Here is a 25,922-nt window from a genome sequence, read left to right as displayed (position 1 = left end):
TGTAGAAATGTAAGTGGCGAGTTGGCTATATGTTTAAAGTCCAGTGGCACTTCTCTACTTTGTGCCTTCACACCGGTGGTGCCCGTGAGTCGCGTTAGATGTCGCTTTTTGTGGGGGCCAATTACCGTCTGCCGAAAATAAAATCGCATAGCGTTTTATTAGGCAGGCGTTCGGTTTTTTATCCCATAGTCCAGGACCTAGCTTATTGATTTCACCCAATAGCCTAGTTAATTTTATATTTCATCAACTTTCAATAGCCCTTACACCTTGGCGGGTGTTGCCCTTGCGTGCGTTCCACGATAAGGGCAAGGGCAACATGCGCTCGGTGTATCCCTTACACCTCATTAAAGTGTCAAAAGGGCCTCTATGTACTGGCTTTGGCTTCGCGTACGCCTCCCCAAGGTCCGAAACACCATTTGTTAACGCATCAGCGGTCAAACCAGTTCCGGAGGGGTGAGGACTGCGGAGTATGACGTCACAAGCGCGGCGACCACTCACCGCGCAAACCACACACGGCTCTCAACTACCGCCTCATACATACCTAAATCCTTGTAAAATAGCAAATTAAACTAAGTAAACGTGAAGCAGGAGTTTTCTTGAAGAGTCAACCCCTCAGCTGAGCTGTTCGTCAATAACAGCTCCGACAAGTGGCGACCGTGACCGGACTGTACCAATGTCCGCGTACCATAATCTAAAGGAAGATCGACGGGCGAGCGGAATATTCCATACGGATTACAACAATTGCACCTGCATCCAGTGATCGTCATCGCAATTATACAGGAAAGTAGCCCATCCTATATTTTCCTTAACACCTGTGATCCATTCCCCTTAATTTGTGTGAATATAGTGCTCAGCCCTCAGTTTTGTCTAGACCTTGAAGTGCTCATAATTCGTGATAAAATAATAATTAATCAGTGCTATAGCTATCAAAATCGCTGCTTATTCGTTACTGTGCATAAAGTTAAGAAAAGCCTACTTGCATTCATGAACTACGTAAATTGCGAGCATTAAATAGGTGGATCTACTCAGTGCGATAAGCGAGCGTCCATTTTGTGTTGCATCAGCTTTGCATAGCAACTGCATTTATTCTGCATAATTCTTACAAAATCTTATATTTCTTCTTCATTTCATATCTTGCTTTAAGCTACCTACCTTGATTTAGGTAATAAAATAACTACACATTATTTGCTATATACAATTCTCAGTAGGTACCTTAAATCTAGTATAACAAGAGATACGTTAAAAAATATATATTTTCAATCTTTTAGATAATTTAGATTATTCCCTAAATCAGCAAAATAGTGTGTTCTTTAAACTCAAACGGTCCTAACCGTGCATTCCAGTGATTACGAGAGTTCTGCGCTCATTCCTGTGCCAAGCTGTGAGTGTTGTCGTGCACGGCGTACGCGGCGCGTCATAGCTTGACGTGCACGTCACGTTACCTACTTCGCTGCAAATCAACGTGCCGGTGGACCAGTTGTCAAGACTTTTAATTGGGTTTGAGTGCACAAGTTATTCTATCTAATTATTTATTTGCCCTTGATTAAATTAGTGTGTTTAGTTTAGATAAATAACTTAAAATGTCAGAGGAAACTTTAAAAGAATTAATACGTCAAAGAGGCACCTATAAGGGTCGTGTAACAAAATATAAGGATTATCTTTCTAATATACAAAAAAATGGATCGTTCAAACATAACTTCATTACAAATTAAAGAATTAAGTCTTCGATTGGCTAGATTACAAACTTTATTTTCGGAATTTGACTCGATTCAAACACAAATTGAAATGAAAAGTGATAAGTTAGATGATCAGATGGAAGAAAGGGACGTCATAGAAACGCAGTTCATTTCTCTCATCTCAGCCACGCAAGAGATAATTGACTCTCATACAAACAATGAGGACCGTGGTTCCGAGGGTGCACGAACAGCCCAATCGACTTTCGAGACGGGCCCTGTTAGTAAAATTCGTTTACCGACCATTTCTCTCCCGTCTTTTGACGGAAACTACTTAAAATGGTTGGAGTTTCGCGACACCTTCGACGCCATGATCCATGTGAACGAGTCCATCCCTGACATAAATAAATATCATTATTTACGCTCCTCGTTAGAGGGCAGTGCCAGTGTCGTAATAAAATCACTTGAATTTACAGCTAAAAACTACAAAACGGCATGGGAATTACTGTGCGAACGATTTGATAATAAAAATCTGCTTATAAATAATCACATGAAGGCATTATTTAACATAGATCCGCAGACTCGAGAATCTCATCGGTCAATTCGATTTCTTATTGATCACATTACAAAAAACCTAAGCGCCCTTAAATCTTTAGGCCGCCCGACTGATTCATGGGATGACGTAATCATCTACTTAGTCGCAAGTAAACTCGATCCCACTACGTCAAGAAAGTGGGAAGAATATAAGGCTAACTTAACAGACTTGCCTGCATTATCCGAGTTCTTGAAATTCTTGCGCACTCGGGCCGATGTACTTGAAACAATGGTAGCTTGCAGGAGCGATAAACCAGCCGAAAATAAATACCTACAGCCTAAGGCTACTAAGGCGTTTGTCGCTGCTGCAACTGCATCCCGCAAACAACAAACAAACTCTAGTAAGGCGCCGCCGCCGCCAACGTGTCCGGTGTGCCACGGCGCGCATAGGATCTCGGAGTGTGTCAAGTTCAAGGACATGAACGTCGAAAGTAGGTCAAGCGAAGCCTTGAAGTTACATCTTTGCTTGAACTGCTTGAGGCGTGGTCATAACGTCGAGCAATGCCGCCTCGGTTCGTGTCAGGTCTGTAAGGAAAAACATAACACATTATTACATAATTATAATCAATCATTATCCTTACAGGCTAATAATAAAACAGCTGGCCCGGCGCCCGTCATTAGCGCGGCCAGCGCGTGCGCCGCGAACGCGATAGCGGATCGGGAGGTATTGTTATGCACAGCTTTAGTTAAAATAACGAACGTTGAAAATAACAAATCTCACATTGTTCGAGCTATGTTAGATCCTGGTTCGCAGAGATGTTTCTTAACTGAACGCATGAAAAATAAGTTAGGATTCTCTAACAATAACAAAAAACCGGCTTGCGTGTACGGCTTAAATAAATTATCATTTAATGTCTCAGATCGATGTGAGCTCACTGTAAGTTCGTTAACGAGTCATTATGAAGTTAATATTCGTTGTTTCGTCGTGGAGCATCTTATAGATAGCCTACCTAACAATTATGTAGATACCTCAAAATTAAACATACCTGCGGATATACAGCTGGCGGATCCTGGTTTTTATCGTCCTTCTGAAGTCGATCTGCTACTAAGTGCTGAATTTTTCTTTAGTATCACGACGTCGGATAAAATCGAACTCGGACCAAATAAGCCGATTCTTCAATCTTCAAAACTAGGCTGGTTGGTCGTGGGGCCCGTAAGTGACGTTGATTCGGATGAGGACGAGATTGTGCGTTGTTGCTTTACGAAACAAATCTCACAAGATCTCACACGGTTTTGGGAGCTTGAAGAAATTTCATTACCGAACGTCACTAAAAGCGAGAGCGATAATATTTGCGAACAACACTTTTTAGATAACACGCGCCGTTTAGATAACGGTCGATTCTTAGTTAAAATGCCGTTACGTGAAAATCCGGAAACCGCACTTGGCGATAGTTTTAATATGGCTAAAAAACGATTCTTAAACTTAGAAGCTAGATTAAATAAAAATCCAGTTCTTAAAAAACAATATTGCGACTTTATCAAGGAGTACGAAGAACTAGGTCACTTGAGTAAAATTGATAAACCTGACTTCGGTTATTACGCTCCCCACCACGCAATTATTCGTGACAGCGAAACTACAAAATTGAGGGTAGTTTTTGACTGTAGTGCTAAATCTAGCTCACAAAAGTCACTTAATGACATTCAATATATAGGACCCGTTATACAGGATGAATTATTTGACATTCTTATCAGGTTTCGACAACATAAATATGTTTTGTCCGGGGACATACAAAAAATGTACCGGCAGATTTTCTTGGACGAATCGCAGCGCCATCTGCAATTAATCCTTTGGAGGGACGATAAAACCAAACCGCTTGATGTACTTAGGCTAAATACGGTGACGTATGGGACCAGCTCAGCGCCTTTCTTAAGCGCTAGGTGTCTTGTACAGTTGGCAAATGAATGTCCCGACAAAATAGTGTCCGAAATAATAAAACATGATTTTTATGGCTTAAATTTTTGTCAAACGTGCATGTTCTGGCAAACCTAAAGGTACCTCGACACGTTTTGTGTTCCAGTCCCACTTCAATTCAGATGCATTGTTTTGTGGATGCTTCTCAAACAGCTTATGCAGCGTGTGTCTACTTGCGGTCGACAGATGGCGCTGGCAATGTGGCTGTTAATCTTTTATGTGCCAAAACGCGCGTAGCCTCAATTAGATCAATATTGACTATTCCGAAACTTGAATTATCGGGAGCGCTATTAGGTGCGCGGCTAGCTGCCAAGGTCACTAGTGCATTGCGCTGTACTGTGGATCGCAAGGTTTTCTGGACTGATAGTTCCGTGGCGTTGGGCTGGATACGAAACAAACCAAAACTGTTTAAGGCTTTTGTATCGAATCGTGTTAATGATATACATGAATTAACTACGAGAGATTCCTGGCGGCATGTGCCAACTGCCTTAAATCCTGCAGATTTGGCCTCCCGAGGAGTCGAACCTGGTCAGTTGCCGGAACTGAGTTTATGGTGGCATGGCCCATCCTATTTACTGCATGATGAGAGTAGCTGGCCACAGAATATAGGTTCTATAGATACCAATTTACCTGAAAGGAAAAAGCAGAGCGACAGCTCAATATTTGCCATGATTAATATTGAGCAATCCCCCTTGATAGTGTTTGAAAATTATTCCAAGGCGAATAAATTAAAAAGAATAGTAGCATATATCTTTCGCTTTATTCACAACTGTAAAAACCCTAAAACTAAAACAATAGGAACCTTAAAATTAGAAGAAATAAATAATGCATTAACCTACTTAGTAAAACTATCACAAAAACAAACTTATGCTACAGAATTATCTATACTTTTACAAGGAAAGAAGCTTAAAACTAAATCATATTTGTTACAGTTAGCCGTCTTTGTTGATGGCGACAGCGTAATTAGAGTAGGTGGTCGCTTACAAAATGCCAATTGCAATTACGAGAAAAAGCACCCGGTCCTATTGGACGGTAAGCATCACTTTGCACGGCTCTTGATGGAAAGCGAACACCTACGTCTACTACATGCTGGCCCTCAGTTGCTCCTTAGCTCCATACGCGACGAATTCTGGCCAGTTGGCGGTCGGTCTCTAGCGCGTAGTGTCGTTCATAAATGCGTAACATGCGTACGACTTCGAGGTGAAGCTATGAAGCCACTGATGGGCAATCTACCTGTGGATAGGGTTACCTCGTTTTGCCCCTTCCAGGTGTGCGGCCTTGATTTTGCGGGGCCCTTCATGATTTCCAGTAAAAAGGGAAAGGGTAACCGCATAACAAAATGCTACTTAAACATTTTTGTCTGCTTTGCAACTAAGGCCGTTCACCTGGAAGCAGTCAGCGATCTTAGCACTAATGCCTTCATCCTAAGCTTACGTCGTTTTGTGGCTCGAAGATGTAGACCGCATACAATTTATTGCGACAATGGCACTAACTTTGTAGGGGCAAATAACGAATTAGCCAGAATGCTAAGATCCGCTCAAAATTCAGTTTATGAGTTTGGCAATGAGGAACACATAAAATTCATTTTTTCTCCCCCCTACTCTCCTACTTTCGGTGGAATTTGGGAAGCAGCCGTTAAATCGGCCAAATTCCACTTGAAGCGAATTATGGGTAATGCTAGTCTGACGTTTGAGGAGCTGAGCACGTTATTTTCTCAAATTGAGTCGATCCTAAACAGCAGACCTCTTACTCCTTTCTCGTCAGACCCTACTGATCTTTCCCCTCTGACTCCAGGGCACTTTCTGGTGGGGCGGCCCATGACTTCACTGCCGTCACCCCCCGTTTGTCTTAAAAACCCTGATAGGTACCAGAGGATCGAGCAGCTGCGCCAGCATTTCTGGCAACGATGGCGGAACGAATACTTGGCCGAGTTGCAGCAACGTACCAAGTGGCGCCAGAGGCAGAAGGAACTCAAGGTTGGAGAGCTAGTGGTGTTCAAGGAGGAGAACACCCCGCCACTCAAATGGAGGCTCGGGAGAGCTCTACACCTCTATCCAGGAGCTGACGGAGTCTGCAGGGTAGCAGATTTCACCACGCAGAAGGGCGTGGTCAGAAGAGCGCTCAACCGAGTGTGCCCCCTCCCCTGCATGAACGATCTTGAAAGCAGCAGCTTTCAAGGGGGGCAGGGTGTTAACGCATCAGCGGTCAAACCAGTTCCGGAGGGGTGAGGACTGCGGAGTATGACGTCACAAGCGCGGCGACCACTCACCGCGCAAACCACACACGGCTCTCAACTACCGCCTCATACATACCTAAATCCTTGTAAAATAGCAAATTAAACTAAGTAAACGTGAAGCAGGAGTTTTCTTGAAGAGTCAACCCCTCAGCTGAGCTGTTCGTCAATAACAGCTCCGACACCATTATTCCGTGATAGGAGAAACGTGTTCCTATCTATGTATTCTCTAGTTAGAAAGACACCAGAATGGGCGATGTGGATGTTTATCCATTAGTGAGTAGGTACTTAATGCAGAGTATCCGACCTTCTTACTATGGTACTCTTTTCAGTTGTATATAAGAATGCAGCTTGTGTGCAGTAACGTACAATATGTGACACCATTTCAGTCTCGGACTATTGGCGCTCTCTTTGCTTCGGGCGCCAAAGTACCGTGTCAGAAGTGGGTGTATTTGATCCCTTAGTTAAGAATGTAGTAATAATATTTATATAAGTTGCACCATTGTTGTATTGCAGGTGCACATAAAGCAGGAGGAGTGGCCGGCGCTCGGGCGCGCCCCCGCGCCCGGGGCCCCCGCGGCCCCCGCGGCCCCCGGCGCCCCCGGGGCCCCCGAGCCTCCCGGGCCCCCCGCAGCCCCCGCGGCCCCCGCCGCGGCGCCGGAGCCCGCGCCGCCCCCCCCGACGGACCCGGAGGCGCCGGGAACTGATAACGGTGCCTTATTTCAATTTAACATCGCCTATAGGGAGCGTGCATGAACTGTAGGAGGCAGCACAGGAGCCGTCAGATTTTTGGCGCGAGGCGTAAATGTGATGTTTATTGTTCCGATATACCCCACAAGATGGCAGAACCTACTATGCATAAGAAAACACGTGACGTGTAAATGTACATGTTTATTGTTCCGATTCAAGCCACAAGATGGCAGATCCTCCAACGCGCACGGTCCCTATAGAATTTTGAATCCAAACAATAAAGTAAATACTAAATAACAGAAAGAACTACCTTCTGTACAAAACTTCGACCGACCAACTTCAAGACGAGTGCCACCGTACCCAAGTTACCTATAATATTTTTCAAAGAGCATTATTACAGATAACAGATTTTATCTCCATACAATTTGTAACCTTAAAACGAAAAATCTTGCAAAATTGTACTGAAATCACATCTGTTACTGTACCCATTCTGATTAAGAAATAATATAGAAATCAAAACATTAACCGTGAAAGCTAAAATCACCGGTTCGAATCCAGCCTCACTTTATGACATCTATTTTTTTTAAATGAAATCTATTTATTTTGCTAATACCAACAGCGGAGCCCATGGAAAGAGAAGACGACGGGATACCTACAGATATGGATGGATTGTTGGAATGGGCGATGCTGAGCTTCCTTAAATTACACGCGAAGAGTGTGGAACTGCCACTGCTCTCCAGTCTGCTATATAGGTAAGGACCTCTTCCTTAAGTGTTAGCTTGATAAGTCTCTTCAAATCTTTTAGATTAAACCATATCTTTATGGAGCCTACAAGGGTGACTGCTACCAGCGCAACCTGTATTGATAACATTGTTACTGATATTGTTCCTGTTAGTAATAATGTGATCAGTGCACTGGAATCAGATTACTTGGGTCAATTAATTACATTTGATCGGATGCGGGGTGTAAGTCTTTTAAAGAAGAGAATTACCTTTGTACCAGTAACATCGGAACGTTGGGAGAGAATAAGGAATACCCTTGCTCTTCAGTTACCATTTTTGCCTGCTGGATCAAGTCCAAATAACATGTACAATACATTGTTTTAAATGTTCATAAAAGTTGTTGCAGCTGAATTTGAAACTTTCTTTACAAATACACTAGTTACCACAACTAAGCATCTTAAGTCATCATCATCAAGCTTGTCTGCCGCTGAAATGTTAGAAAAAAAATTTCCAAAATGTTAAATAGAATTTAAGTTTGGAAATGTTCATGTTACTAACCTAGGTGTACTTAAGGCATTTCGATGGATTAATGTCAAAAAAGCTAGTGATCTTTGGGCGGTTTCTGTTCACGTTATTAAGTCCCTAATTGAATTATTAGTACCTCACTTAGTAGTAATATTCAACATTTGCGTCGACTGTGGCGAGTTTCCAGACCTGATGGAGCAGCGTAAAATTACTCCTATATTTAATATTGTATTTGAGTCAAGTAGTTTATTTGCTTTCATGTTGTACATAAGATCTTATGAAATATAAGTTTAAAACATGAGCCCTGTAAGGGCATGGCAATTCTTATAAGTAACTTAAGCTAACTTAAACTCATGTTTTTTTTACACTAGGTAACGACTGTAACAAGCTTATTATGCAAATAATAACATTTTATAGTTTGCCGTTTAAATATACATTCACAGAATAATAGGTTTTTGTAATAAACATTTGTTTTAATTTCTTTGCAAAAATACTTTCTTTTTCTTTTCTTGTTTTAATTTTTTCAGGTAATTCATTGTCACAGTTACTAAGTCATTTCAACAACAATAATTTGATGCACAATAAGCAATTTGGGTTTACTCGGGGTCGATCGACCATTGACGCTGGAATAGAATTAGTTAAAAATATTTCCGATGCCTGGGATGAGTCACATGATGCCATTGACATTTTTTGTGACTTCTTTAAGGCGTTCGACTGCGTTAGTCACGAAACACTCCTTAGGAAACTTTATTTCTATGGAGTTAGAGGAAGAGCGCTGAATTTGTTGGAATCTTATTTGGATGGGAGAATCCACAGAATGGATGTGAGTGAAGAACGATCTCCTGGGTCACTGGTGTCGACGGGCGTACTCCAGGGCTCCATATTAGGGCCCTTCCTGTTTCTATTGTGAAGCATCACCATGATAGAGTACTGTTTGCTGACGATACCTCACTCATCTTTAAGGTCAAACGACACGAAGATGCCAACGTTCATGTAAACATTGCTATAGCAAATGTAGTGCAATAATGGTTCAACGTTAATAACCAAATGTTGAATGGGAAGAAAACTGAATACATAAGGTTCGTAACTACTAATGACAAACGACGGTCACTATCAAAGATGAGGAACTAGAATCAACTAGCAGTACAGTATTCCTAGGTTGGATGCCAAGCTGCAATGGAGTTCCCACATAAATATTCTCGCAAACAAGCTTAGTTCTGCGGCGTTTGCAGTATGTAAAATACGTCACTTAACAGATGAAAAGACAGCTAGATTGGTATATTTTGCTTACTTTTATAGTATCATGTCATACGGCATCTTGCTTTGGGGTAGTGCTCCTGATTGTCAACGCCATTATTGTACTGCAAAAGCGCGCCATACGTTCAATTTATAAAATGATATCTACCGGTACGTTATCCAAATCGCAAGTCGTTATATTCAATGATACATGTTTCAGGAATTATTTGCTGCCTCTCTGTCCCCCGGATCGAACGATGGACATCAAAAAGTCTTCCTATAAAAAAGTGGGAAAGTTCTTAGAAGCTATGCAAAAGGTGATTTTGTTTTATATTTAAAATATATATCTTTTTAGTAATGGTTAATAGTAATTTACCGAAAAATAAAATAGATTAGTTTACTAGTTTTAAAGTTTGACTCGCTCGTGGTATCTCGTTTCGGTGTTAATTGTTAATACTTTCTTGTCAGTTGTCAAAAGATTACAATTTGTGTCCGAATAATATGATAATAAAGTAACAATAACGTTTCAGGAGGGCTACCTCCAAGTCCGCGAGGTGGAGAAGGGCGTGGACGCGGTGACGGCGCTGAACGCGCTGCACCCGCGCGTGCGCAGCCACGCCCCGCCGGCGGCGGCGGCGGCGGGCCCGGGCCCGGACGAGGACGGCGGCGCGGAGTACTCGCCGCCGCTGGTGCGGGAGATGTTCTCCGTCACCGCCGCCGCCTCCGCCCTGCTGGCGCTCAAGTAACTATTGTGACGGATACTGTCTGTCTGACCGACCACCTAAACTACCTAACCTAACTTACTCGACCGCTATTAGCTATGTACTTCAAGTTCCGGTCTGACGATGAGGACCAAAGGTGACGACAGAACAGAAATGCCCGCGTAGCCAACGTGTTTTCACGCTCCGTGGCGAACGAAACGCACCTGTCATAATCGCACTAATATGGAGAAGTGATAGAGAGAGATGACTACGCTACGCTACGGAGCGTTAACGATTGTAATGTTGGCTATGCGGCCTGTTACAAATAAGAATACAATTGGGTACTTGACACATATTAAATATTATAAATAAATAAATAAATTATAACAAAAGTTAGTTAAATGGATAGAAAATGAGCCATTCTTTATAAAAAATATATATTGAGATTATAAAAAAATTAGAAGGCTCTAATCTAAAAAAAAAAATTTTTTTTACTTTCATAAACAAAAAAGAAAATGGTACTATTCGATCTCTTATATTTTATTGAAAAGTAAATTAGATGGCAACTATATACATAAACGTAATATTTCAGAGTCAAAATAGCAATTTTCTTAATCTTTCATACATTTAGGACAAACTAATGTAATGTGACGTCACATTACAATATCATTTTATTAAAGGCGTTTCAACCGTCCAGTGCGAGCATCAGACTTTAACTCTCATTTCTGACCTTTGTGTTATTTAAATGTCATGAGTCCTATATAAAAATTTGATGCTCAGGAAAATCAAGATCGATTGACATTATTCAGAGCACCTCAGAGCAAGTGCTACGGCTTGTCTACTATGCCCTCTGCCAATCAATAATCCAGTATGGCATCGCAGTCTGGGGCAGTGCCGCAAAAACCACACTTATAACGCTGGAGAGGGCTCAGCGTGCTGTCATCAAGGTCATGCTGCGCAAACCTCTTTTTTACCCAACGAATTCCCTTTACCGGGACTCGAAACTCCTAAGCGTGAGACGGTTATATGTGTCTAAAGCAGTAGCTCAAGCTCATGTAGTTATTGGCAAATTGCCTAACATTACACAGCTGCTGACCAAACGGAAATTTCGAGTCCCCACTCCAAAATATAAATCAGCCCTTGCAAAGCGGTCGCCACATTTTATGCACCTACGTGTATATAACAATGTTTGTAAGGTACACGAAATTCAAAATTGGACTTTAAGTAAGACCAAGGCAACGGTAAAAATGTGGCTTGTGTCGTTAACATATCACGAAACGGAGGCTCTTCTTGTACCAAGTTAACGCCCGCGCACACGCACACACACAAACACACACACACACACACACACACATACACGCACATATTTGTATAGTAGTATCCACCATTTTGTAATGTATTTTTGTGTGTTGTTATATTTTAGTTTTTTAATCTTCTCTTCCTGATTTGTAACGTCTGCCTATTTGTAACGTTTTTATACTTATTGCCAATGTATTGCACTCAAGGGTCCCGAGATACAGGCTCAGCCTAGTTTGGGGTCCGCCAGTATACCAATTATGTTTTTCTGTGTTCTGTATAGAAATAAATAATTTTAATTTTTTACTTACTTACTTACTCCGTTGGCTCAGCGACCCAAAATGAGACTTGCCCTCCGACACGAGACAGCGCCACTTTTCTCGGTCCTGTGCGACCTCTCGCCAATTGTCGACTCGAAGCTCGCGCAGATCCGCCTCCATCATGTCGCTCCAGCGATACCTGGGGCGTCCGATAGGATAATTTTTAATTTACAAAACAATGTAAAGTAGCCAATTGATTGTGAACTAATTACAATCGGTTTGATAGCCGGCCATGTTAACAAATACAGGACCGTCAGAGCTCCATTAAAAAAAAAACAAGTTGTAATTGTATAAGTGTACATTAGCAATACTGGTGCACACTTGCTTGATTAATTCCGTTTTACACTTTCGTTTTACACTTTTTGACACACAGGGCAGCATTTTATAAAGTTATAATTTACAATAGGGTTGTTTCCAATTTTTTGAAACGCTTGTATTACGTTCTATATTAACTAAAAGTTGCCCTAAAATTCAACTTTTATACTAAAAACGGCCTTAAATATGTTAAATTAACAAAATATATTTTGACAGATGCTTTCGCACTCAAAACGCTCTTTGAAAATTGTGTGACGTCACAGTTTACGGTTTGACACATAACTACATACACACGTAGAAGATACGAACTGTCAACTGACATTTGTCATTTGTTGTTTATCGCGTAACTGTCAACAGTGTCAATCCGATAGTTGTGACGTCATCAGAATCTTCAATAACGTTTCGAGTTTGGTCACGTGACAGTGTGCCAAAAGATATTTTAAATTCAATATTTACAAAAATATGGTCATTACAGGTCCCCTAAAAGTAGTTTAACATATTCTTATAATCCAAAAGAATGGGATACAATTCTGCCCTACGATTTGTAGATGGAAACAACCCTATTGTTCAAATGTAAATCAGTAGTATTGATCGAAACGGCCCTCGCCAGTGATCCAACGGCTGTAGTTTTCTAGAAAAGAATCCCAATTGCAAATTCCTTTAAAACTTGTTGCAGAAAGGGCACCCTGCTGTCTGCAGCCGAGCTGCGCGCCTCCCTGACGGAGTACGTGAAGGCGCGCGCGCTGACGGCTCCTGCACACAAGGGAGCCGTCGTGCTGGACGCCGCGCTCGCCAGGGCTCTGCAGGCGCAGCCACAGGTACATGGTACTCCCTGCTGTCTGCGGCCGAGCTGACGGCTCCTGCACACAAGGGAGCCGTCGTGCTGGACGCCGCGCTCGCCAGGGCTCTGCAGGCGCAGCCACAGGTACATGGTACTCCCTGCTGTCTGCGGCCGAGCTGACGGCTCCTGCACACAAGGGAGCCGTCGTGCTGGACGCCGCGCTCGCCAGGGCTCTGCAGGCGCAGCCACAGGTACATGGTACTCCCTGCTGTCTGCGGCCGAGCTGACGGCTCCTGCACACAAGGGAGCCGTCGTGCTGGACGCCGCGCTCGCCAGGGCTCTGCAGGCGCAGCCACAGGTACATGGTACTCCCTGCTGTCTGCGGCCGAGCTGACGGCTCCTGCACACAAGGGAGCCGTCGTGCTGGACGCCGCGCTCGCCAGGGCTCTGCAGGCGCAGCCACAGGTACATGGTACTCCCTGCTGTCTGCGGCCGAGCTGACGGCTCCTGCACACAAGGGAGCCGTCGTGCTGGACGCCGCGCTCGCCAGGGCTCTGCAGGCGCAGCCACAGGTACATGGTACTCCCTGCTGTCTGCGGCCGAGCTGACGGCTCCTGCACACAAGGGAGCCGTCGTGCTGGACGCCGCGCTCGCCAGGGCTCTGCAGGCGCAGCCACAGGTACATGGTACTCCCTGCTGTCTGCGGCCGAGCTGACGGCTCCTGCACACAAGGGAGCCGTCGTGCTGGACGCCGCGCTCGCCAGGGCTCTGCAGGCGCAGCCACAGGTACATGGTACTCCCTGCTGTCTGCGGCCGAGCTGACGGCTCCTGCACACAAGGGAGCCGTCGTGCTGGACGCCGCGCTCGCCAGGGCTCTGCAGGCGCAGCCACAGGTACATGGTACTCCCTGCTGTCTGCGGCCGAGCTGACGGCTCCTGCACACAAGGGAGCCGTCGTGCTGGACGCCGCGCTCGCCAGGGCTCTGCAGGCGCAGCCACAGGTACATGGTACTCCCTGCTGTCTGCGGCCGAGCTGACGGCTCCTGCACACAAGGGAGCCGTCGTGCTGGACGCCGCGCTCGCCAGGGCTCTGCAGGCGCAGCCACAGGTACATGGTACTCCCTGCTGTCTGCGGCCGAGCTGACGGCTCCTGCACACAAGGGAGCCGTCGTGCTGGACGCCGCGCTCGCCAGGGCTCTGCAGGCGCAGCCACAGGTACATGGTACTCCCTGCTGTCTGCGGCCGAGCTGACGGCTCCTGCACACAAGGGAGCCGTCGTGCTGGACGCCGCGCTCGCCAGGGCTCTGCAGGCGCAGCCACAGGTACATGGTACTCCCTGCTGTCTGCGGCCGAGCTGACGGCTCCTGCACACAAGGGAGCCGTCGTGCTGGACGCCGCGCTCGCCAGGGCTCTGCAGGCGCAGCCACAGGTACATGGTACTCCCTGCTGTCTGCGGCCGAGCTGACGGCTCCTGCACACAAGGGAGCCGTCGTGCTGGACGCCGCGCTCGCCAGGGCTCTGCAGGCGCAGCCACAGGTACATGGTACTCCCTGCTGTCTGCGGCCGAGCTGACGGCTCCTGCACACAAGGGAGCCGTCGTGCTGGACGCCGCGCTCGCCAGGGCTCTGCAGGCGCAGCCACAGGTACATGGTACTCCCTGCTGTCTGCGGCCGAGCTGACGGCTCCTGCACACAAGGGAGCCGTCGTGCTGGACGCCGCGCTCGCCAGGGCTCTGCAGGCGCAGCCACAGGTACATGGTACTCCCTGCTGTCTGCGGCCGAGCTGACGGCTCCTGCACACAAGGGAGCCGTCGTGCTGGACGCCGCGCTCGCCAGGGCTCTGCAGGCGCAGCCACAGGTACATGGTACTCCCTGCTGTCTGCGGCCGAGCTGACGGCTCCTGCACACAAGGGAGCCGTCGTGCTGGACGCCGCGCTCGCCAGGGCTCTGCAGGCGCAGCCACAGGTACATGGTACTCCCTGCTGTCTGCGGCCGAGCTGACGGCTCCTGCACACAAGGGAGCCGTCGTGCTGGACGCCGCGCTCGCCAGGGCTCTGCAGGCGCAGCCACAGGTACATGGTACTCCCTGCTGTCTGCGGCCGAGCTGACGGCTCCTGCACACAAGGGAGCCGTCGTGCTGGACGCCGCGCTCGCCAGGGCTCTGCAGGCGCAGCCACAGGTACATGGTACTCCCTGCTGTCTGCGGCCGAGCTGACGGCTCCTGCACACAAGGGAGCCGTCGTGCTGGACGCCGCGCTCGCCAGGGCTCTGCAGGCGCAGCCACAGGTACATGGTACTCCCTGCTGTCTGCGGCCGAGCTGACGGCTCCTGCACACAAGGGAGCCGTCGTGCTGGACGCCGCGCTCGCCAGGGCTCTGCAGGCGCAGCCACAGGTACATGGTACTCCCTGCTGTCTGCGGCCGAGCTGACGGCTCCTGCACACAAGGGAGCCGTCGTGCTGGACGCCGCGCTCGCCAGGGCTCTGCAGGCGCAGCCACAGGTACATGGTACTCCCTGCTGTCTGCGGCCGAGCTGACGGCTCCTGCACACAAGGGAGCCGTCGTGCTGGACGCCGCGCTCGCCAGGGCTCTGCAGGCGCAGCCACAGGTACATGGTACTCCCTGCTGTCTGCGGCCGAGCTGACGGCTCCTGCACACAAGGGAGCCGTCGTGCTGGACGCCGCGCTCGCCAGGGCTCTGCAGGCGCAGCCACAGGTACATGGTACTCCCTGCTGTCTGCGGCCGAGCTGACGGCTCCTGCACACAAGGGAGCCGTCGTGCTGGACGCCGCGCTCGCCAGGGCTCTGCAGGCGCAGCCACAGGTACATGGTACTCCCTGCTGTCTGCGGCCGAGCTGACGGCTCCTGCACACAAGGGAGCCGTCGTGCTGGACGCCGCGCTCGCCAGGGCTCTGCAGGCGCAGCCACAGGTACATGGTACTCCCTGCTGTCTGCGGCCGAGCTGACGGCTCCTGCACACAAGGGAGCCGTCGTGCTGGACGCCGCGCTCGCCAGGGCTCTGCAGGCGCAGCCACAGGTACATGGTACTCCCTGCTGTCTGCGGCCGAGCTGACGGCTCCTGCACACAAGGGAGCCGTCGTGCTGGACGCCGCGCTCGCCAGGGCTCTGCAGGCGCAGCCACAGGTACATGGTACTCCCTGCTGTCTGCGGCCGAGCTGACGGCTCCTGCACACAAGGGAGCCGTCGTGCTGGACGCCGCGCTCGCCAGGGCTCTGCAGGCGCAGCCACAGGTACATGGTACTCCCAGCTGTCTGCGGCCGAGCTGACGGCTCCTGCACACAAGGGAGCCGTCGTGCTGGACGCCGCGCTCGCCAGGGCTCTGCAGGCGCAGCCACAGGTACATGGTACTCCCTGCTGTCTGCGGCCGAGCTGACGGCTCCTGCACACAAGGGAGCCGTCGTGCTGGACGCCGCGCTCGCCAGGGCTCTGCAGGCGCAGCCACAGGTACATGGTACTCCCTGCTGTCTGCGGCCGAGCTGACGGCTCCTGCACACAAGGGAGCCGTCGTGCTGGACGCCGCGCTCGCCAGGGCTCTGCAGGCGCAGCCACAGGTACATGGTACTCCCTGCTGTCTGCGGCCGAGCTGACGGCTCCTGCACACAAGGGAGCCGTCGTGCTGGACGCCGCGCTCGCCAGGGCTCTGCAGGCGCAGCCACAGGTACATGGTACTCCCTGCTGTCTGCGGCCGAGCTGACGGCTCCTGCACACAAGGGAGCCGTCGTGCTGGACGCCGCGCTCGCCAGGGCTCTGCAGGCGCAGCCACAGGTACATGGTACTCCCTGCTGTCTGCGGCCGAGCTGACGGCTCCTGCACACAAGGGAGCCGTCGTGCTGGACGCCGCGCTCGCCAGGGCTCTGCAGGCGCAGCCACAGGTACATGGTACTCCCTGCTGTCTGCGGCCGAGCTGACGGCTCCTGCACACAAGGGAGCCGTCGTGCTGGACGCCGCGCTCGCCAGGGCTCTGCAGGCGCAGCCACAGGTACATGGTACTCCCTGCTGTCTGCGGCCGAGCTGACGGCTCCTGCACACAAGGGAGCCGTCGTGCTGGACGCCGCGCTCGCCAGGGCTCTGCAGGCGCAGCCACAGGTACATGGTACTCCCTGCTGTCTGCGGCCGAGCTGACGGCTCCTGCACACAAGGGAGCCGTCGTGCTGGACGCCGCGCTCGCCAGGGCTCTGCAGGCGCAGCCACAGGTACATGGTACTCCCTGCTGTCTGCGGCCGAGCTGACGGCTCCTGCACACAAGGGAGCCGTCGTGCTGGACGCCGCGCTCGCCAGGGCTCTGCAGGCGCAGCCACAGGTACATGGTACTCCCTGCTGTCTGCGGCCGAGCTGACGGCTCCTGCACACAAGGGAGCCGTCGTGCTGGACGCCGCGCTCGCCAGGGCTCTGCAGGCGCAGCCACAGGTACATGGTACTCCCTGCTGTCTGCGGCCGAGCTGACGGCTCCTGCACACAAGGGAGCCGTCGTGCTGGACGCCGCGCTCGCCAGGGCTCTGCAGGCGCAGCCACAGGTACATGGTACTCCCTGCTGTCTGCGGCCGAGCTGACGGCTCCTGCACACAAGGGAGCCGTCGTGCTGGACGCCGCGCTCGCCAGGGCTCTGCAGGCGCAGCCACAGGTACATGGTACTCCCTGCTGTCTGCGGCCGAGCTGACGGCTCCTGCACACAAGGGAGCCGTCGTGCTGGACGCCGCGCTCGCCAGGGCTCTGCAGGCGCAGCCACAGGTACATGGTACTCCCTGCTGTCTGCGGCCGAGCTGACGGCTCCTGCACACAAGGGAGCCGTCGTGCTGGACGCCGCGCTCGCCAGGGCTCTGCAGGCGCAGCCACAGGTACATGGTACTCCCTGCTGTCTGCGGCCGAGCTGACGGCTCCTGCACACAAGGGAGCCGTCGTGCTGGACGCCGCGCTCGCCAGGGCTCTGCAGGCGCAGCCACAGGTACATGGTACTCCCTGCTGTCTGCGGCCGAGCTGACGGCTCCTGCACACAAGGGAGCCGTCGTGCTGGACGCCGCGCTCGCCAGGGCTCTGCAGGCGCAGCCACAGGTACATGGTACTCCCTGCTGTCTGCGGCCGAGCTGACGGCTCCTGCACACAAGGGAGCCGTCGTGCTGGACGCCGCGCTCGCCAGGGCTCTGCAGGCGCAGCCACAGGTACATGGTACTCCCTGCTGTCTGCACCGAGCTGCGCGCCTCCCTGACGGAGTACGTGAAGGCGCGCGAGCTGACGGCTCCTGCACACAAGGGAGCCGTCGTGCTGGACGCCGCGCTCGCCAGGGCTCTGCAGGCGCAGCCACAGGTACATGGTACTCCCTGCTGTCTGCAGCCGAGCTGCGCGCCTCCCTAACGGAGTACGTGAAATGTATAGTCTCTATGGTTAAAAAAATCCTTGAAATCAGTGATGGATTCATTTTGTTTCAGTAATTAATATTAATAAATCATTTATTATTTTATTATATACAATAGTGGATAACAAAAAGCCTCGTCTGTTTTTGATCCTCACTTCCGAAATCATTTTGTCATCTTTATACTTCTCATAGACGTTTTTGGCATAGAGTCGACTGTTGAGGCTTTATTTTATTTTAAATCAAATTTTTGCAACTTTAATTCAAAATGGCGGCTCACGCCTCCTCCCCCCCAATGTCGACAATTGTGATTTTTATTAGGCATCCATACCTAAGCAACATATGTCAAAAACCGTTTCTACTCCAACTTTTGTAGGGCAAAGACTGTTATATGTCCCCACAGACTGAACTAATTGTACTATAACCAAAGAGAATTTTAAATAGAGGTGGATTGTCAAAGAAAATTTTCTAGCCATAGTTAATTGACTGCCATCTTTCTACAAAAGTGGCGCCATCTAATAGATCAAAGGCCAAAGGTATGGCGGCATCGATTCAAGCGATTTATTTCTTTATAGGTAGCCCAATGGCAACAGCTATCCGAACAAATTACATGTGAAGATGATGATGTGTTGATGTTACCAGGAGATCATGAAATGGGACGCGCTGATGGCGGGCGTGCAGGCCAGGCTCACGCCGTGCACCGAGATGCGGTTCGCCGACGGCAGCTCCAAGCTTACCAAGGCGAAGCTGGACCCCATTCGGATGCAGGTCGTCAACCGCAGCGGGAATAAGAAGGTACCATGCTTTACTGTTCCCTGACCTTCATAAATCCTTCTTGCAACGATATAAGGCTCATAACGGCATGCATTTAGATAATAACATTGACTTAAATAACATATTAGGTACTTCGTGAAGACGGGCCTTACAGACATTACGAAGTGGGCCATAAATTTGGTGCGCAAAGCTGCCCTGCTTATCGTAAGTGTAGTACTTGCATGGAAAAGATCGTTTAAATAAACAACTTATTTAAAGAGAACAAGATATAAGTAGTTCTTGTCGCGCAGATTTCTCAAATCTCACTTTTAATAACATATCATATTACGAGTTAAGGCACGCGTCTTCGTGAATGACACAATCACAAACACAATAAATTTTAAAATAAGTTCAAATTATTAAATACTAAAAGAAAAAGAAATCAAACAACATTATATTACATTTGTTTGTTGATTATTTTGTAACTAACAATATGTAAATAGATTTTTTTAATAATAATAATTTTTTGACACAACCCTACAGTTAACGATATTTTTGTATAGAAAGTTTGTGGAACCTGCTACAACTTTACCTATTGCATGTGAAAAAAAATTATTAAGCTTATGGCAATAATTTGACTGCCAGGGACAAAGAATGGAATGCGCTCCCGCCCTCTGTATTCCCTGATAAATATGACCTCGGTCTCTTTAAAGCAAGAGTGAATAGGCTACTACCGAATCGGTGAGCTCCATCTTAGGCCCTGTCTTCACTTTCCATCAGGTGTGACTAGAGCCAATCGCCGATCAGTTTTTAATAATAAAAAAAAAAAAAATAAAAAAAAAAACAAGCATGTCTCATGCACAAGAGTAAATATTATTGCAAATAGCAACACATTATTTATGGAGATATCCGTCTAGGCAAAGTTACGTCTTAGGCCTACAACTTTGCCTGCCACTTTGATCGCTTGTAAATCGGAAATACAGTATGATTAGGTAATGAGATTTGAGTCTTATCTGGTAAGGCATAGGGTATGTTTTCCGACTAATACTCATGAAACTCATAATGAAAAATAGATTCACAGATATAAGAAAAAAACGTCAAAATCCAGGCAAAGTTGCAGCGTTTTACGGTACATAGGTATATAGTAAATAGATTAAGTATTACAAACTACAGTAACACAATACATACAGCGTGGCCGTTGTGAATTCGCTCAAAGAAACAAATCTAACTCGATTTTCAAATGTAATTACTGCATATGTTATTTGCAGGGCAGAAATGGTGTTTTTGCACACTTCGCGGGTGCTCACGTTCACTCGGCGTTATATGAACGGGGCCTATCTTTACTTTAGATAAAAATTTATGATGAGAACTCATCATAATTTTTTGTTGTATGATTTTGTTAAGTTGTCCGAAATCTAAATAAAATACTACTAAATCTAAAACCTATTTATTAGAAAGTACCCTTTTGAAAATTTAATCTTCTCGCTTGCATATTTTCAAACAGCCAATAAGCATATTAAGCCTCAATGCATTGGAAGAATTTTACTTATGAAAATTCTCAAAATAGATTCAATGTATTTTAGATTTATTAAAATGTTAATAGTCAAACTGACAACTGACATTTTTGACTTACATTTATACTTAATTATAAATAAGCATTGATATGAACTGTAAATATTCCAATTATCAAATAAGTACATATTTAATAGCCCGTGTAGACCCCAGATGCGTTGGGACGACGACATCAAAAGGACTGCGGGGAAGAAGTGGCTCCAGGTCGCACAGAACCGTGACGAGTGGCATAAAATGAAGGAGGCCTACACCCGAAGGGTAGAGAAGGGCTAAAGAAGAAGAAGATATATAATATATAAATATTTATAAATATTAAATACTTAAATACATAGAAAATACGCATGACTCAGGAACAAATATCCATGCTCATCACACGAATAAATGCCCTTACCAGATTTTGAACCCGGGACCATCAGCCTCGTAGACAGGGTCACTACCCACTAGGCCAAACCGGTCGTCAAATTGAGCCATAGTTTCGCCATGTCCGTCTGTTTGTCTGTCTGCAGCTGTGCTCCGTGGTCGTTAGTGCTTAAAAGCTGCGATTTGGCATGGATAAATCAATCACGGCAACAAAATACCTAGTAAAAAAAAATTTAGGGTACCTCTACCTACCCTAAAATTGTTTTTTCTTTAATCCCATGATGTGGGGTGTTGTTGGATAGGACTTTTAAAATGAATAGGGTCTTTATTTTTTTTTTATACATAATATATTTTCTGAAAGAATTGTGTCCCTCCCCTCTAACTTTTGAACTGTGGGTCTAAATATTATGAAAAATAAAACATGCAAGGAGAGCTTAGTAAATACTTTAAATTAAAACTATAGCGAATATGATCGGTTGAGCCGTTTTTGCAAAATGTATTTTGCTTGTTATACACAGTATACCACCAAATGCAGGCAGCCTTTTGTGACAAGTTGGTAACTACGGAACCCTACACTGAGCATGGCCCGACATGCTTTTGGCCGGTTGTATTTATTTTGTGCTACAAGAAACTTACATCCCATACGGTAAATAAATGTACGATCGGTCCTGTGTTTGCAGGTGACGCTAGTATCTAACCTAGAGGCGTTCGGCTTCGGCCTGGCGGAGCTGGCGCGCGCCTGCCAGCGCGGCGCGGCGGCCTCGTGCGGCGTGGCGCGCGCGCCCGGCGCCCGGGCCGACCAGCTCATGCTGCAGGGCGACCAGGTCCGTCTCCAGCCTCTCTCACCGTTTTGACCTGTAGTCTGCATGGCAGTTCTATGCGAATTGGAGCCTTTAGAGGTTCATACATACTTGAATATCTTGATTCACATACATATGCAAGTCTTCTCATAATAATTTTCTTTCTAAGGACAACCTCTAGCTTAATAAACGCACACCATACCACCAGGCTCCCACTACCACAAGACCTCTCAAATCGCAAAACGCTGTATGTGCTAACTAGATTTTGAGTGTTGGTTATTCTTTTTCCTAAACCACCAATGTCATAAATCTTCCCCTTCGTATGGGTGTGTATGGGATTTAAAAAATTATTTCAATCACAAACAAACATTGGCAACACCACAAACTACTGATTTATTTTTTCTTTCAGCAATACTATGTGGCCAGGCTACTGATAGAGAAGTACGGCCTACCCAAGAAGTTCGTAGAAGGAGCTGATAAGGCACTCAAGAAGAAGAAGGGCAGCTAACCCTCGCACCACATTGACCACTTCTGACCCCGTGATACTAACTGTGTAAGAAAGGATCAATAAAAACCTGAACTTCTTAAAGTTATCTATTTATTAATCTCTTATCCTATTTTCTTATAATAATGTATGATCTAATTAATTTTAGTTTAAAAATATGGCATCTGTATCTGTACATACTGCTAGGTATAAAAATAGTTTTTATAAACTTTTAGAATTCATCTCGATTTATTACAAGTGGAAGACATTAAGACTAAACACGTTTGATGAGTATCCTCATTATCACTTATGTAAATATTCAAAACAAGTTGAAATTTCGTGTAATACATCATAGATATCATTGGGATGATTGTTCCTCAGATGCACTCTATTTATAGACATACACAACTTGCAAAATAAAGAAATTTACACCAAATGTAAAAAGCAAAGAAAGTGCAACATCATAAGCTGCATAGTTGCATTTAGTAAACATAATGTACAATAATTATATATTTCATTTATATAATTTCACTATTCTAAGTTTCGGGTGGGTTGATGTCCGTTTCTCAATTATAATACAATTAAAATAATATAAAATAAAACAATACAAACCTGGATCCAATTTGAAACTGGAGATATATGAAGCAGCACTTACTACTAACACTAGGAGAGGTAACTTATAGAAGACATAAGCAGAGTAATACTCTGTTTTATACACTTCATTTTTAAAACACCACAACCAAATAGGCATAAAAAGCTTAAGGAATCACTGATTCAGAATATAAAAAAATATTGAAACTATCAATCTAGCACACTAAAATGATTACTTAAAATCTGGGCACTAATATTGCATACATCTTAAATCTAGCCTTATAGAGACTATTTTAGTCAAATTTTAGTTGTGATGAATTTAAATGGTGTCTTGAAAGGCAGCAGAGACTTTCTGCTTTTCTTTTTAGCATCAGGGGCTATGGGGGTCTGCGCTAAGGACTGCCGGATGCTCGCGCGAGTCCTGTCAGAGATGCTGCCATCACTAGCCTTGCTACTGGAGTCCATACTCCACTGGCTTTTGCTTGAGGCTATAGAAAATCTCGAGATACTTGACCCTTTTGAAGTAATGCTCGACTTTGATGGAGTTTTTCTTAAATTCCCTTTTGTATTGGTGATATCTGAGAATAGAGTCTGTGAGATCTTGGCCTGCTTGGAAGGTGATGAGTGGCTCCAGGGCATAGCTGCTCTTTTCTCAGAGGTCACCTTCTCTAAATCTAGGTATTTGAACTTAGAAATGTCTTTGACCACTTGCTCCTGCTGTCTTGGCACCTGGTAGCCTTCCTTGTCCACATTTTCTAACTCGTAGAAGGTCAGAGTCACACTTTCATCACTCTCTGCAAAAGGATTCACTGGGGTAAAGTGCACTTTCTTAGCCGGTTCAGGAAACAAGTTCCGAGGCATATTGTCCTTGGTGAACTTGGTGGCTGTGATGATCATGCTGCCATCTCCATTGTCAGCAGACAGAGAGCTGTCCAAGTCCTCGTATGCGAACGTTTTTCGCCGATTTTTGAGACGCGCTGAGCTAGTTCTTCTGTGGCGGCGCGACACCCACTGTCTGTCCTCTGCTTGTGTTATCATAGGAGGCAGGGTGATCCCATTACTCTCCCTAATGTCTGGCACCTCAAAATCATTCAGAGGAATGATCTTAGTAGCAGGACTATTCAAAATCTCTTTTGCAATGAGGTCTCTTTCCCTCTGATTGAGACTGTGTTCCCTTTGTCTTAGTGCAATAAGGCGAGACATCCATTGCTGGCTCAGAGTGTTTTCTGTCACTTGCTGAGCAGCAGTGTATGTTTCCAGGGCTCCAGTTATCGCCTTTCGGCTGCGAGGAACGAATCCTGGCAGCTCAAGAGCCAAGGCGGCTATAGTGGGAGATAACTGGCCTTGAGGCGAGTTTGACTCTAAAATGTCTTTGTTGCAATATTTTTTTGGTGTAATATTGCAGTAGATAGGGCTCTCCTGCGATTTCGAGGACCGTGGCGCGGGTTGCACAGCCCTGCTCAACTCCACAGCCTTCTCAGAGTCACACTTGTTCACTGATGTGGAATGTGAGTAATCAACCGAGACAAGTATTTCACTCAAATGTTTGGGACGTGAGAACGTTTCGATGTTAGCAAGCACCGTGGGATGGTATAGTATGACGTCTGGATGTAGATTCGAATTCCGTTCATCTATGAGGAAGCCGATAATATGGAGAAGATCATCGCTGTATTGAGAGTTCTTGTCGGCGCGGGGCGCGGCGCACAAAGCACTTAGCAGGTCGCCGAGTTGCCGCAAGATGGGAGCGGTAGGCGCCCCGGGCGCCGCCGCTGGCTCACAACAATGAAAACGCACTGTACCGCCCTCTTCGACAAGAACCGTAGCTGGCGAGAGGCAGACACGTAGGACGGAGAGTTTAGCATTCTGCAGGGCCCGGCACGCGCGAGCCAGCTCTAGAAGCAAGTGCCACACGAAAGCCTCCGAGGCGCACTTGTCGGCAGAGACGCAGGTGTCGATGAGCTCGGCGAGGCTGCGCCAGGCGCTGTGCTCCAGCACGAAGTACAGCGTGCGCGAGGGCGCGTGCAGCACCGTGTCGTGCACGCGCAACAGGGCCGCAGCGCCACCGCAGGCTTTGTTTACCGCATCCGCATCGAGCGCGACGCCCCGTAGCTGCTCGTTAGAGTACGCAGTGCAATCGTAAGCCTTCCATGCGAATATGTCGTTGGTGACCTTGTGCCGCACTTTGTAGAACGTGCCGCCGCACAGAACGTCTAAAACTTGATAGTCCTGCAGTTTACCCGACATAATTGAGCAGATTTTTGGTAAATTTATAAAAAATTACATTTTGCAACCGAAACAAAGCAACCGAACTTTTGAATACGAACGACGGTTACAATTTTAGTGATGTACGCATGATTGACGTTGAAACTATACGATAAAGTCGATGATATTATTAAGGCTTTGACGTGGCATGTTTTTAAATAGCACAATGCTTTTAGGGTTCCTTAACCGAAGTATCACTAATGGCTCCTCTACAATACTCTATATTTACCTGGCCATTATATCCGCCCAATACAGGTCAGCGTGTAGAGATGGTAGTGGTATCGTATGGTTTACGGCGCGGCGGGATGGCCACGGTGTCGGTTTTTCGTCATCAAAGGTCGGTGCTGGCGCGTAGTGTGTCGCAGTTACGCATCTACACGTGGCCCATTCCATAATGCGTGCTCTCAACCATCGCATGGCCATCTCGCTGGGCCATCATGTAAAGGAGCCATAAGCCTCCACTGTCATTCCGTCTGGTAACTGGCTGTTTCTCAAGAACCGTAAGGCTGGCATAATATTTACACTACACATCATATTTTTTATGGCGTATTTAATAACGATATTGCATTTTTATTATGGAAATGAAAGGAATGAGGGTCAGATTGGCCTATTGACCAATAAGGACAAGCGATATGTCACTGGATAGCTTATTCAAAGTTCTAAAACTTTTACTATGGCAGGTAATTCCAAATCTTTAACTGAAAAAAGTTATCGCTGCATAAAAATGTTTAATGATTT

The 25,922-nt window shown here is 47.1% G+C and overlaps 3 protein-coding genes across 3 annotated transcripts in view; 2 read left to right on the top strand and 1 right to left on the bottom strand.

Annotated features, from left to right (window-relative positions):
* The window catches only part of LOC133524681 (eukaryotic translation initiation factor 2D), a 25,621-nt gene extending 3,185 nt beyond the window's left edge, over nucleotides 1-22,436 (top strand). Inside the window, exons 5-12 of the mRNA XM_061860786.1 lie at nucleotides 6,929-7,124; nucleotides 7,722-7,854; nucleotides 9,806-9,902; nucleotides 10,116-10,327; nucleotides 12,894-13,035; nucleotides 19,005-19,157; nucleotides 21,728-21,871; nucleotides 22,257-22,436. Of these exons, the coding sequence (XP_061716770.1) occupies nucleotides 6,929-7,124; nucleotides 7,722-7,854; nucleotides 9,806-9,902; nucleotides 10,116-10,327; nucleotides 12,894-13,035; nucleotides 19,005-19,157; nucleotides 21,728-21,871; nucleotides 22,257-22,355 (1,176 nt within the window). The 3' untranslated portion in view covers nucleotides 22,356-22,436. The remainder of the gene's footprint in view (nucleotides 1-6,928; nucleotides 7,125-7,721; nucleotides 7,855-9,805; nucleotides 9,903-10,115; nucleotides 10,328-12,893; nucleotides 13,036-19,004; nucleotides 19,158-21,727; nucleotides 21,872-22,256) is intronic.
* On the top strand, nucleotides 1,219-6,598 carry LOC133524676 (uncharacterized). Its single transcript, XM_061860778.1, has 2 exons — nucleotides 1,219-2,931; nucleotides 5,974-6,598. The coding sequence occupies exons 1-2, from the start codon at nucleotides 1,678-1,680 to the stop codon at nucleotides 5,998-6,000; spliced, it is 1,281 nt and encodes a 426-aa protein (XP_061716762.1). The 5' UTR covers nucleotides 1,219-1,677; the 3' UTR covers nucleotides 6,001-6,598.
* LOC133524674 (uncharacterized) lies at nucleotides 22,429-25,922 on the bottom strand. The gene has a single exon (XM_061860776.1). It carries the CDS (start codon nucleotides 25,164-25,166, stop codon nucleotides 23,220-23,222), a length of 1,947 nt encoding a protein of 648 aa, XP_061716760.1. The 5' UTR covers nucleotides 25,167-25,922; the 3' UTR covers nucleotides 22,429-23,219.

Source organism: Cydia pomonella, chromosome 14 (assembly GCF_033807575.1).
Source record: "Cydia pomonella isolate Wapato2018A chromosome 14, ilCydPomo1, whole genome shotgun sequence".
Classification (NCBI taxonomy): domain Eukaryota; kingdom Metazoa; phylum Arthropoda; class Insecta; order Lepidoptera; family Tortricidae; genus Cydia; species Cydia pomonella.
The sequence above is the reverse complement of the archived record's forward strand: the minus strand, read 5'-3'. Positions and strand labels throughout refer to the sequence as shown.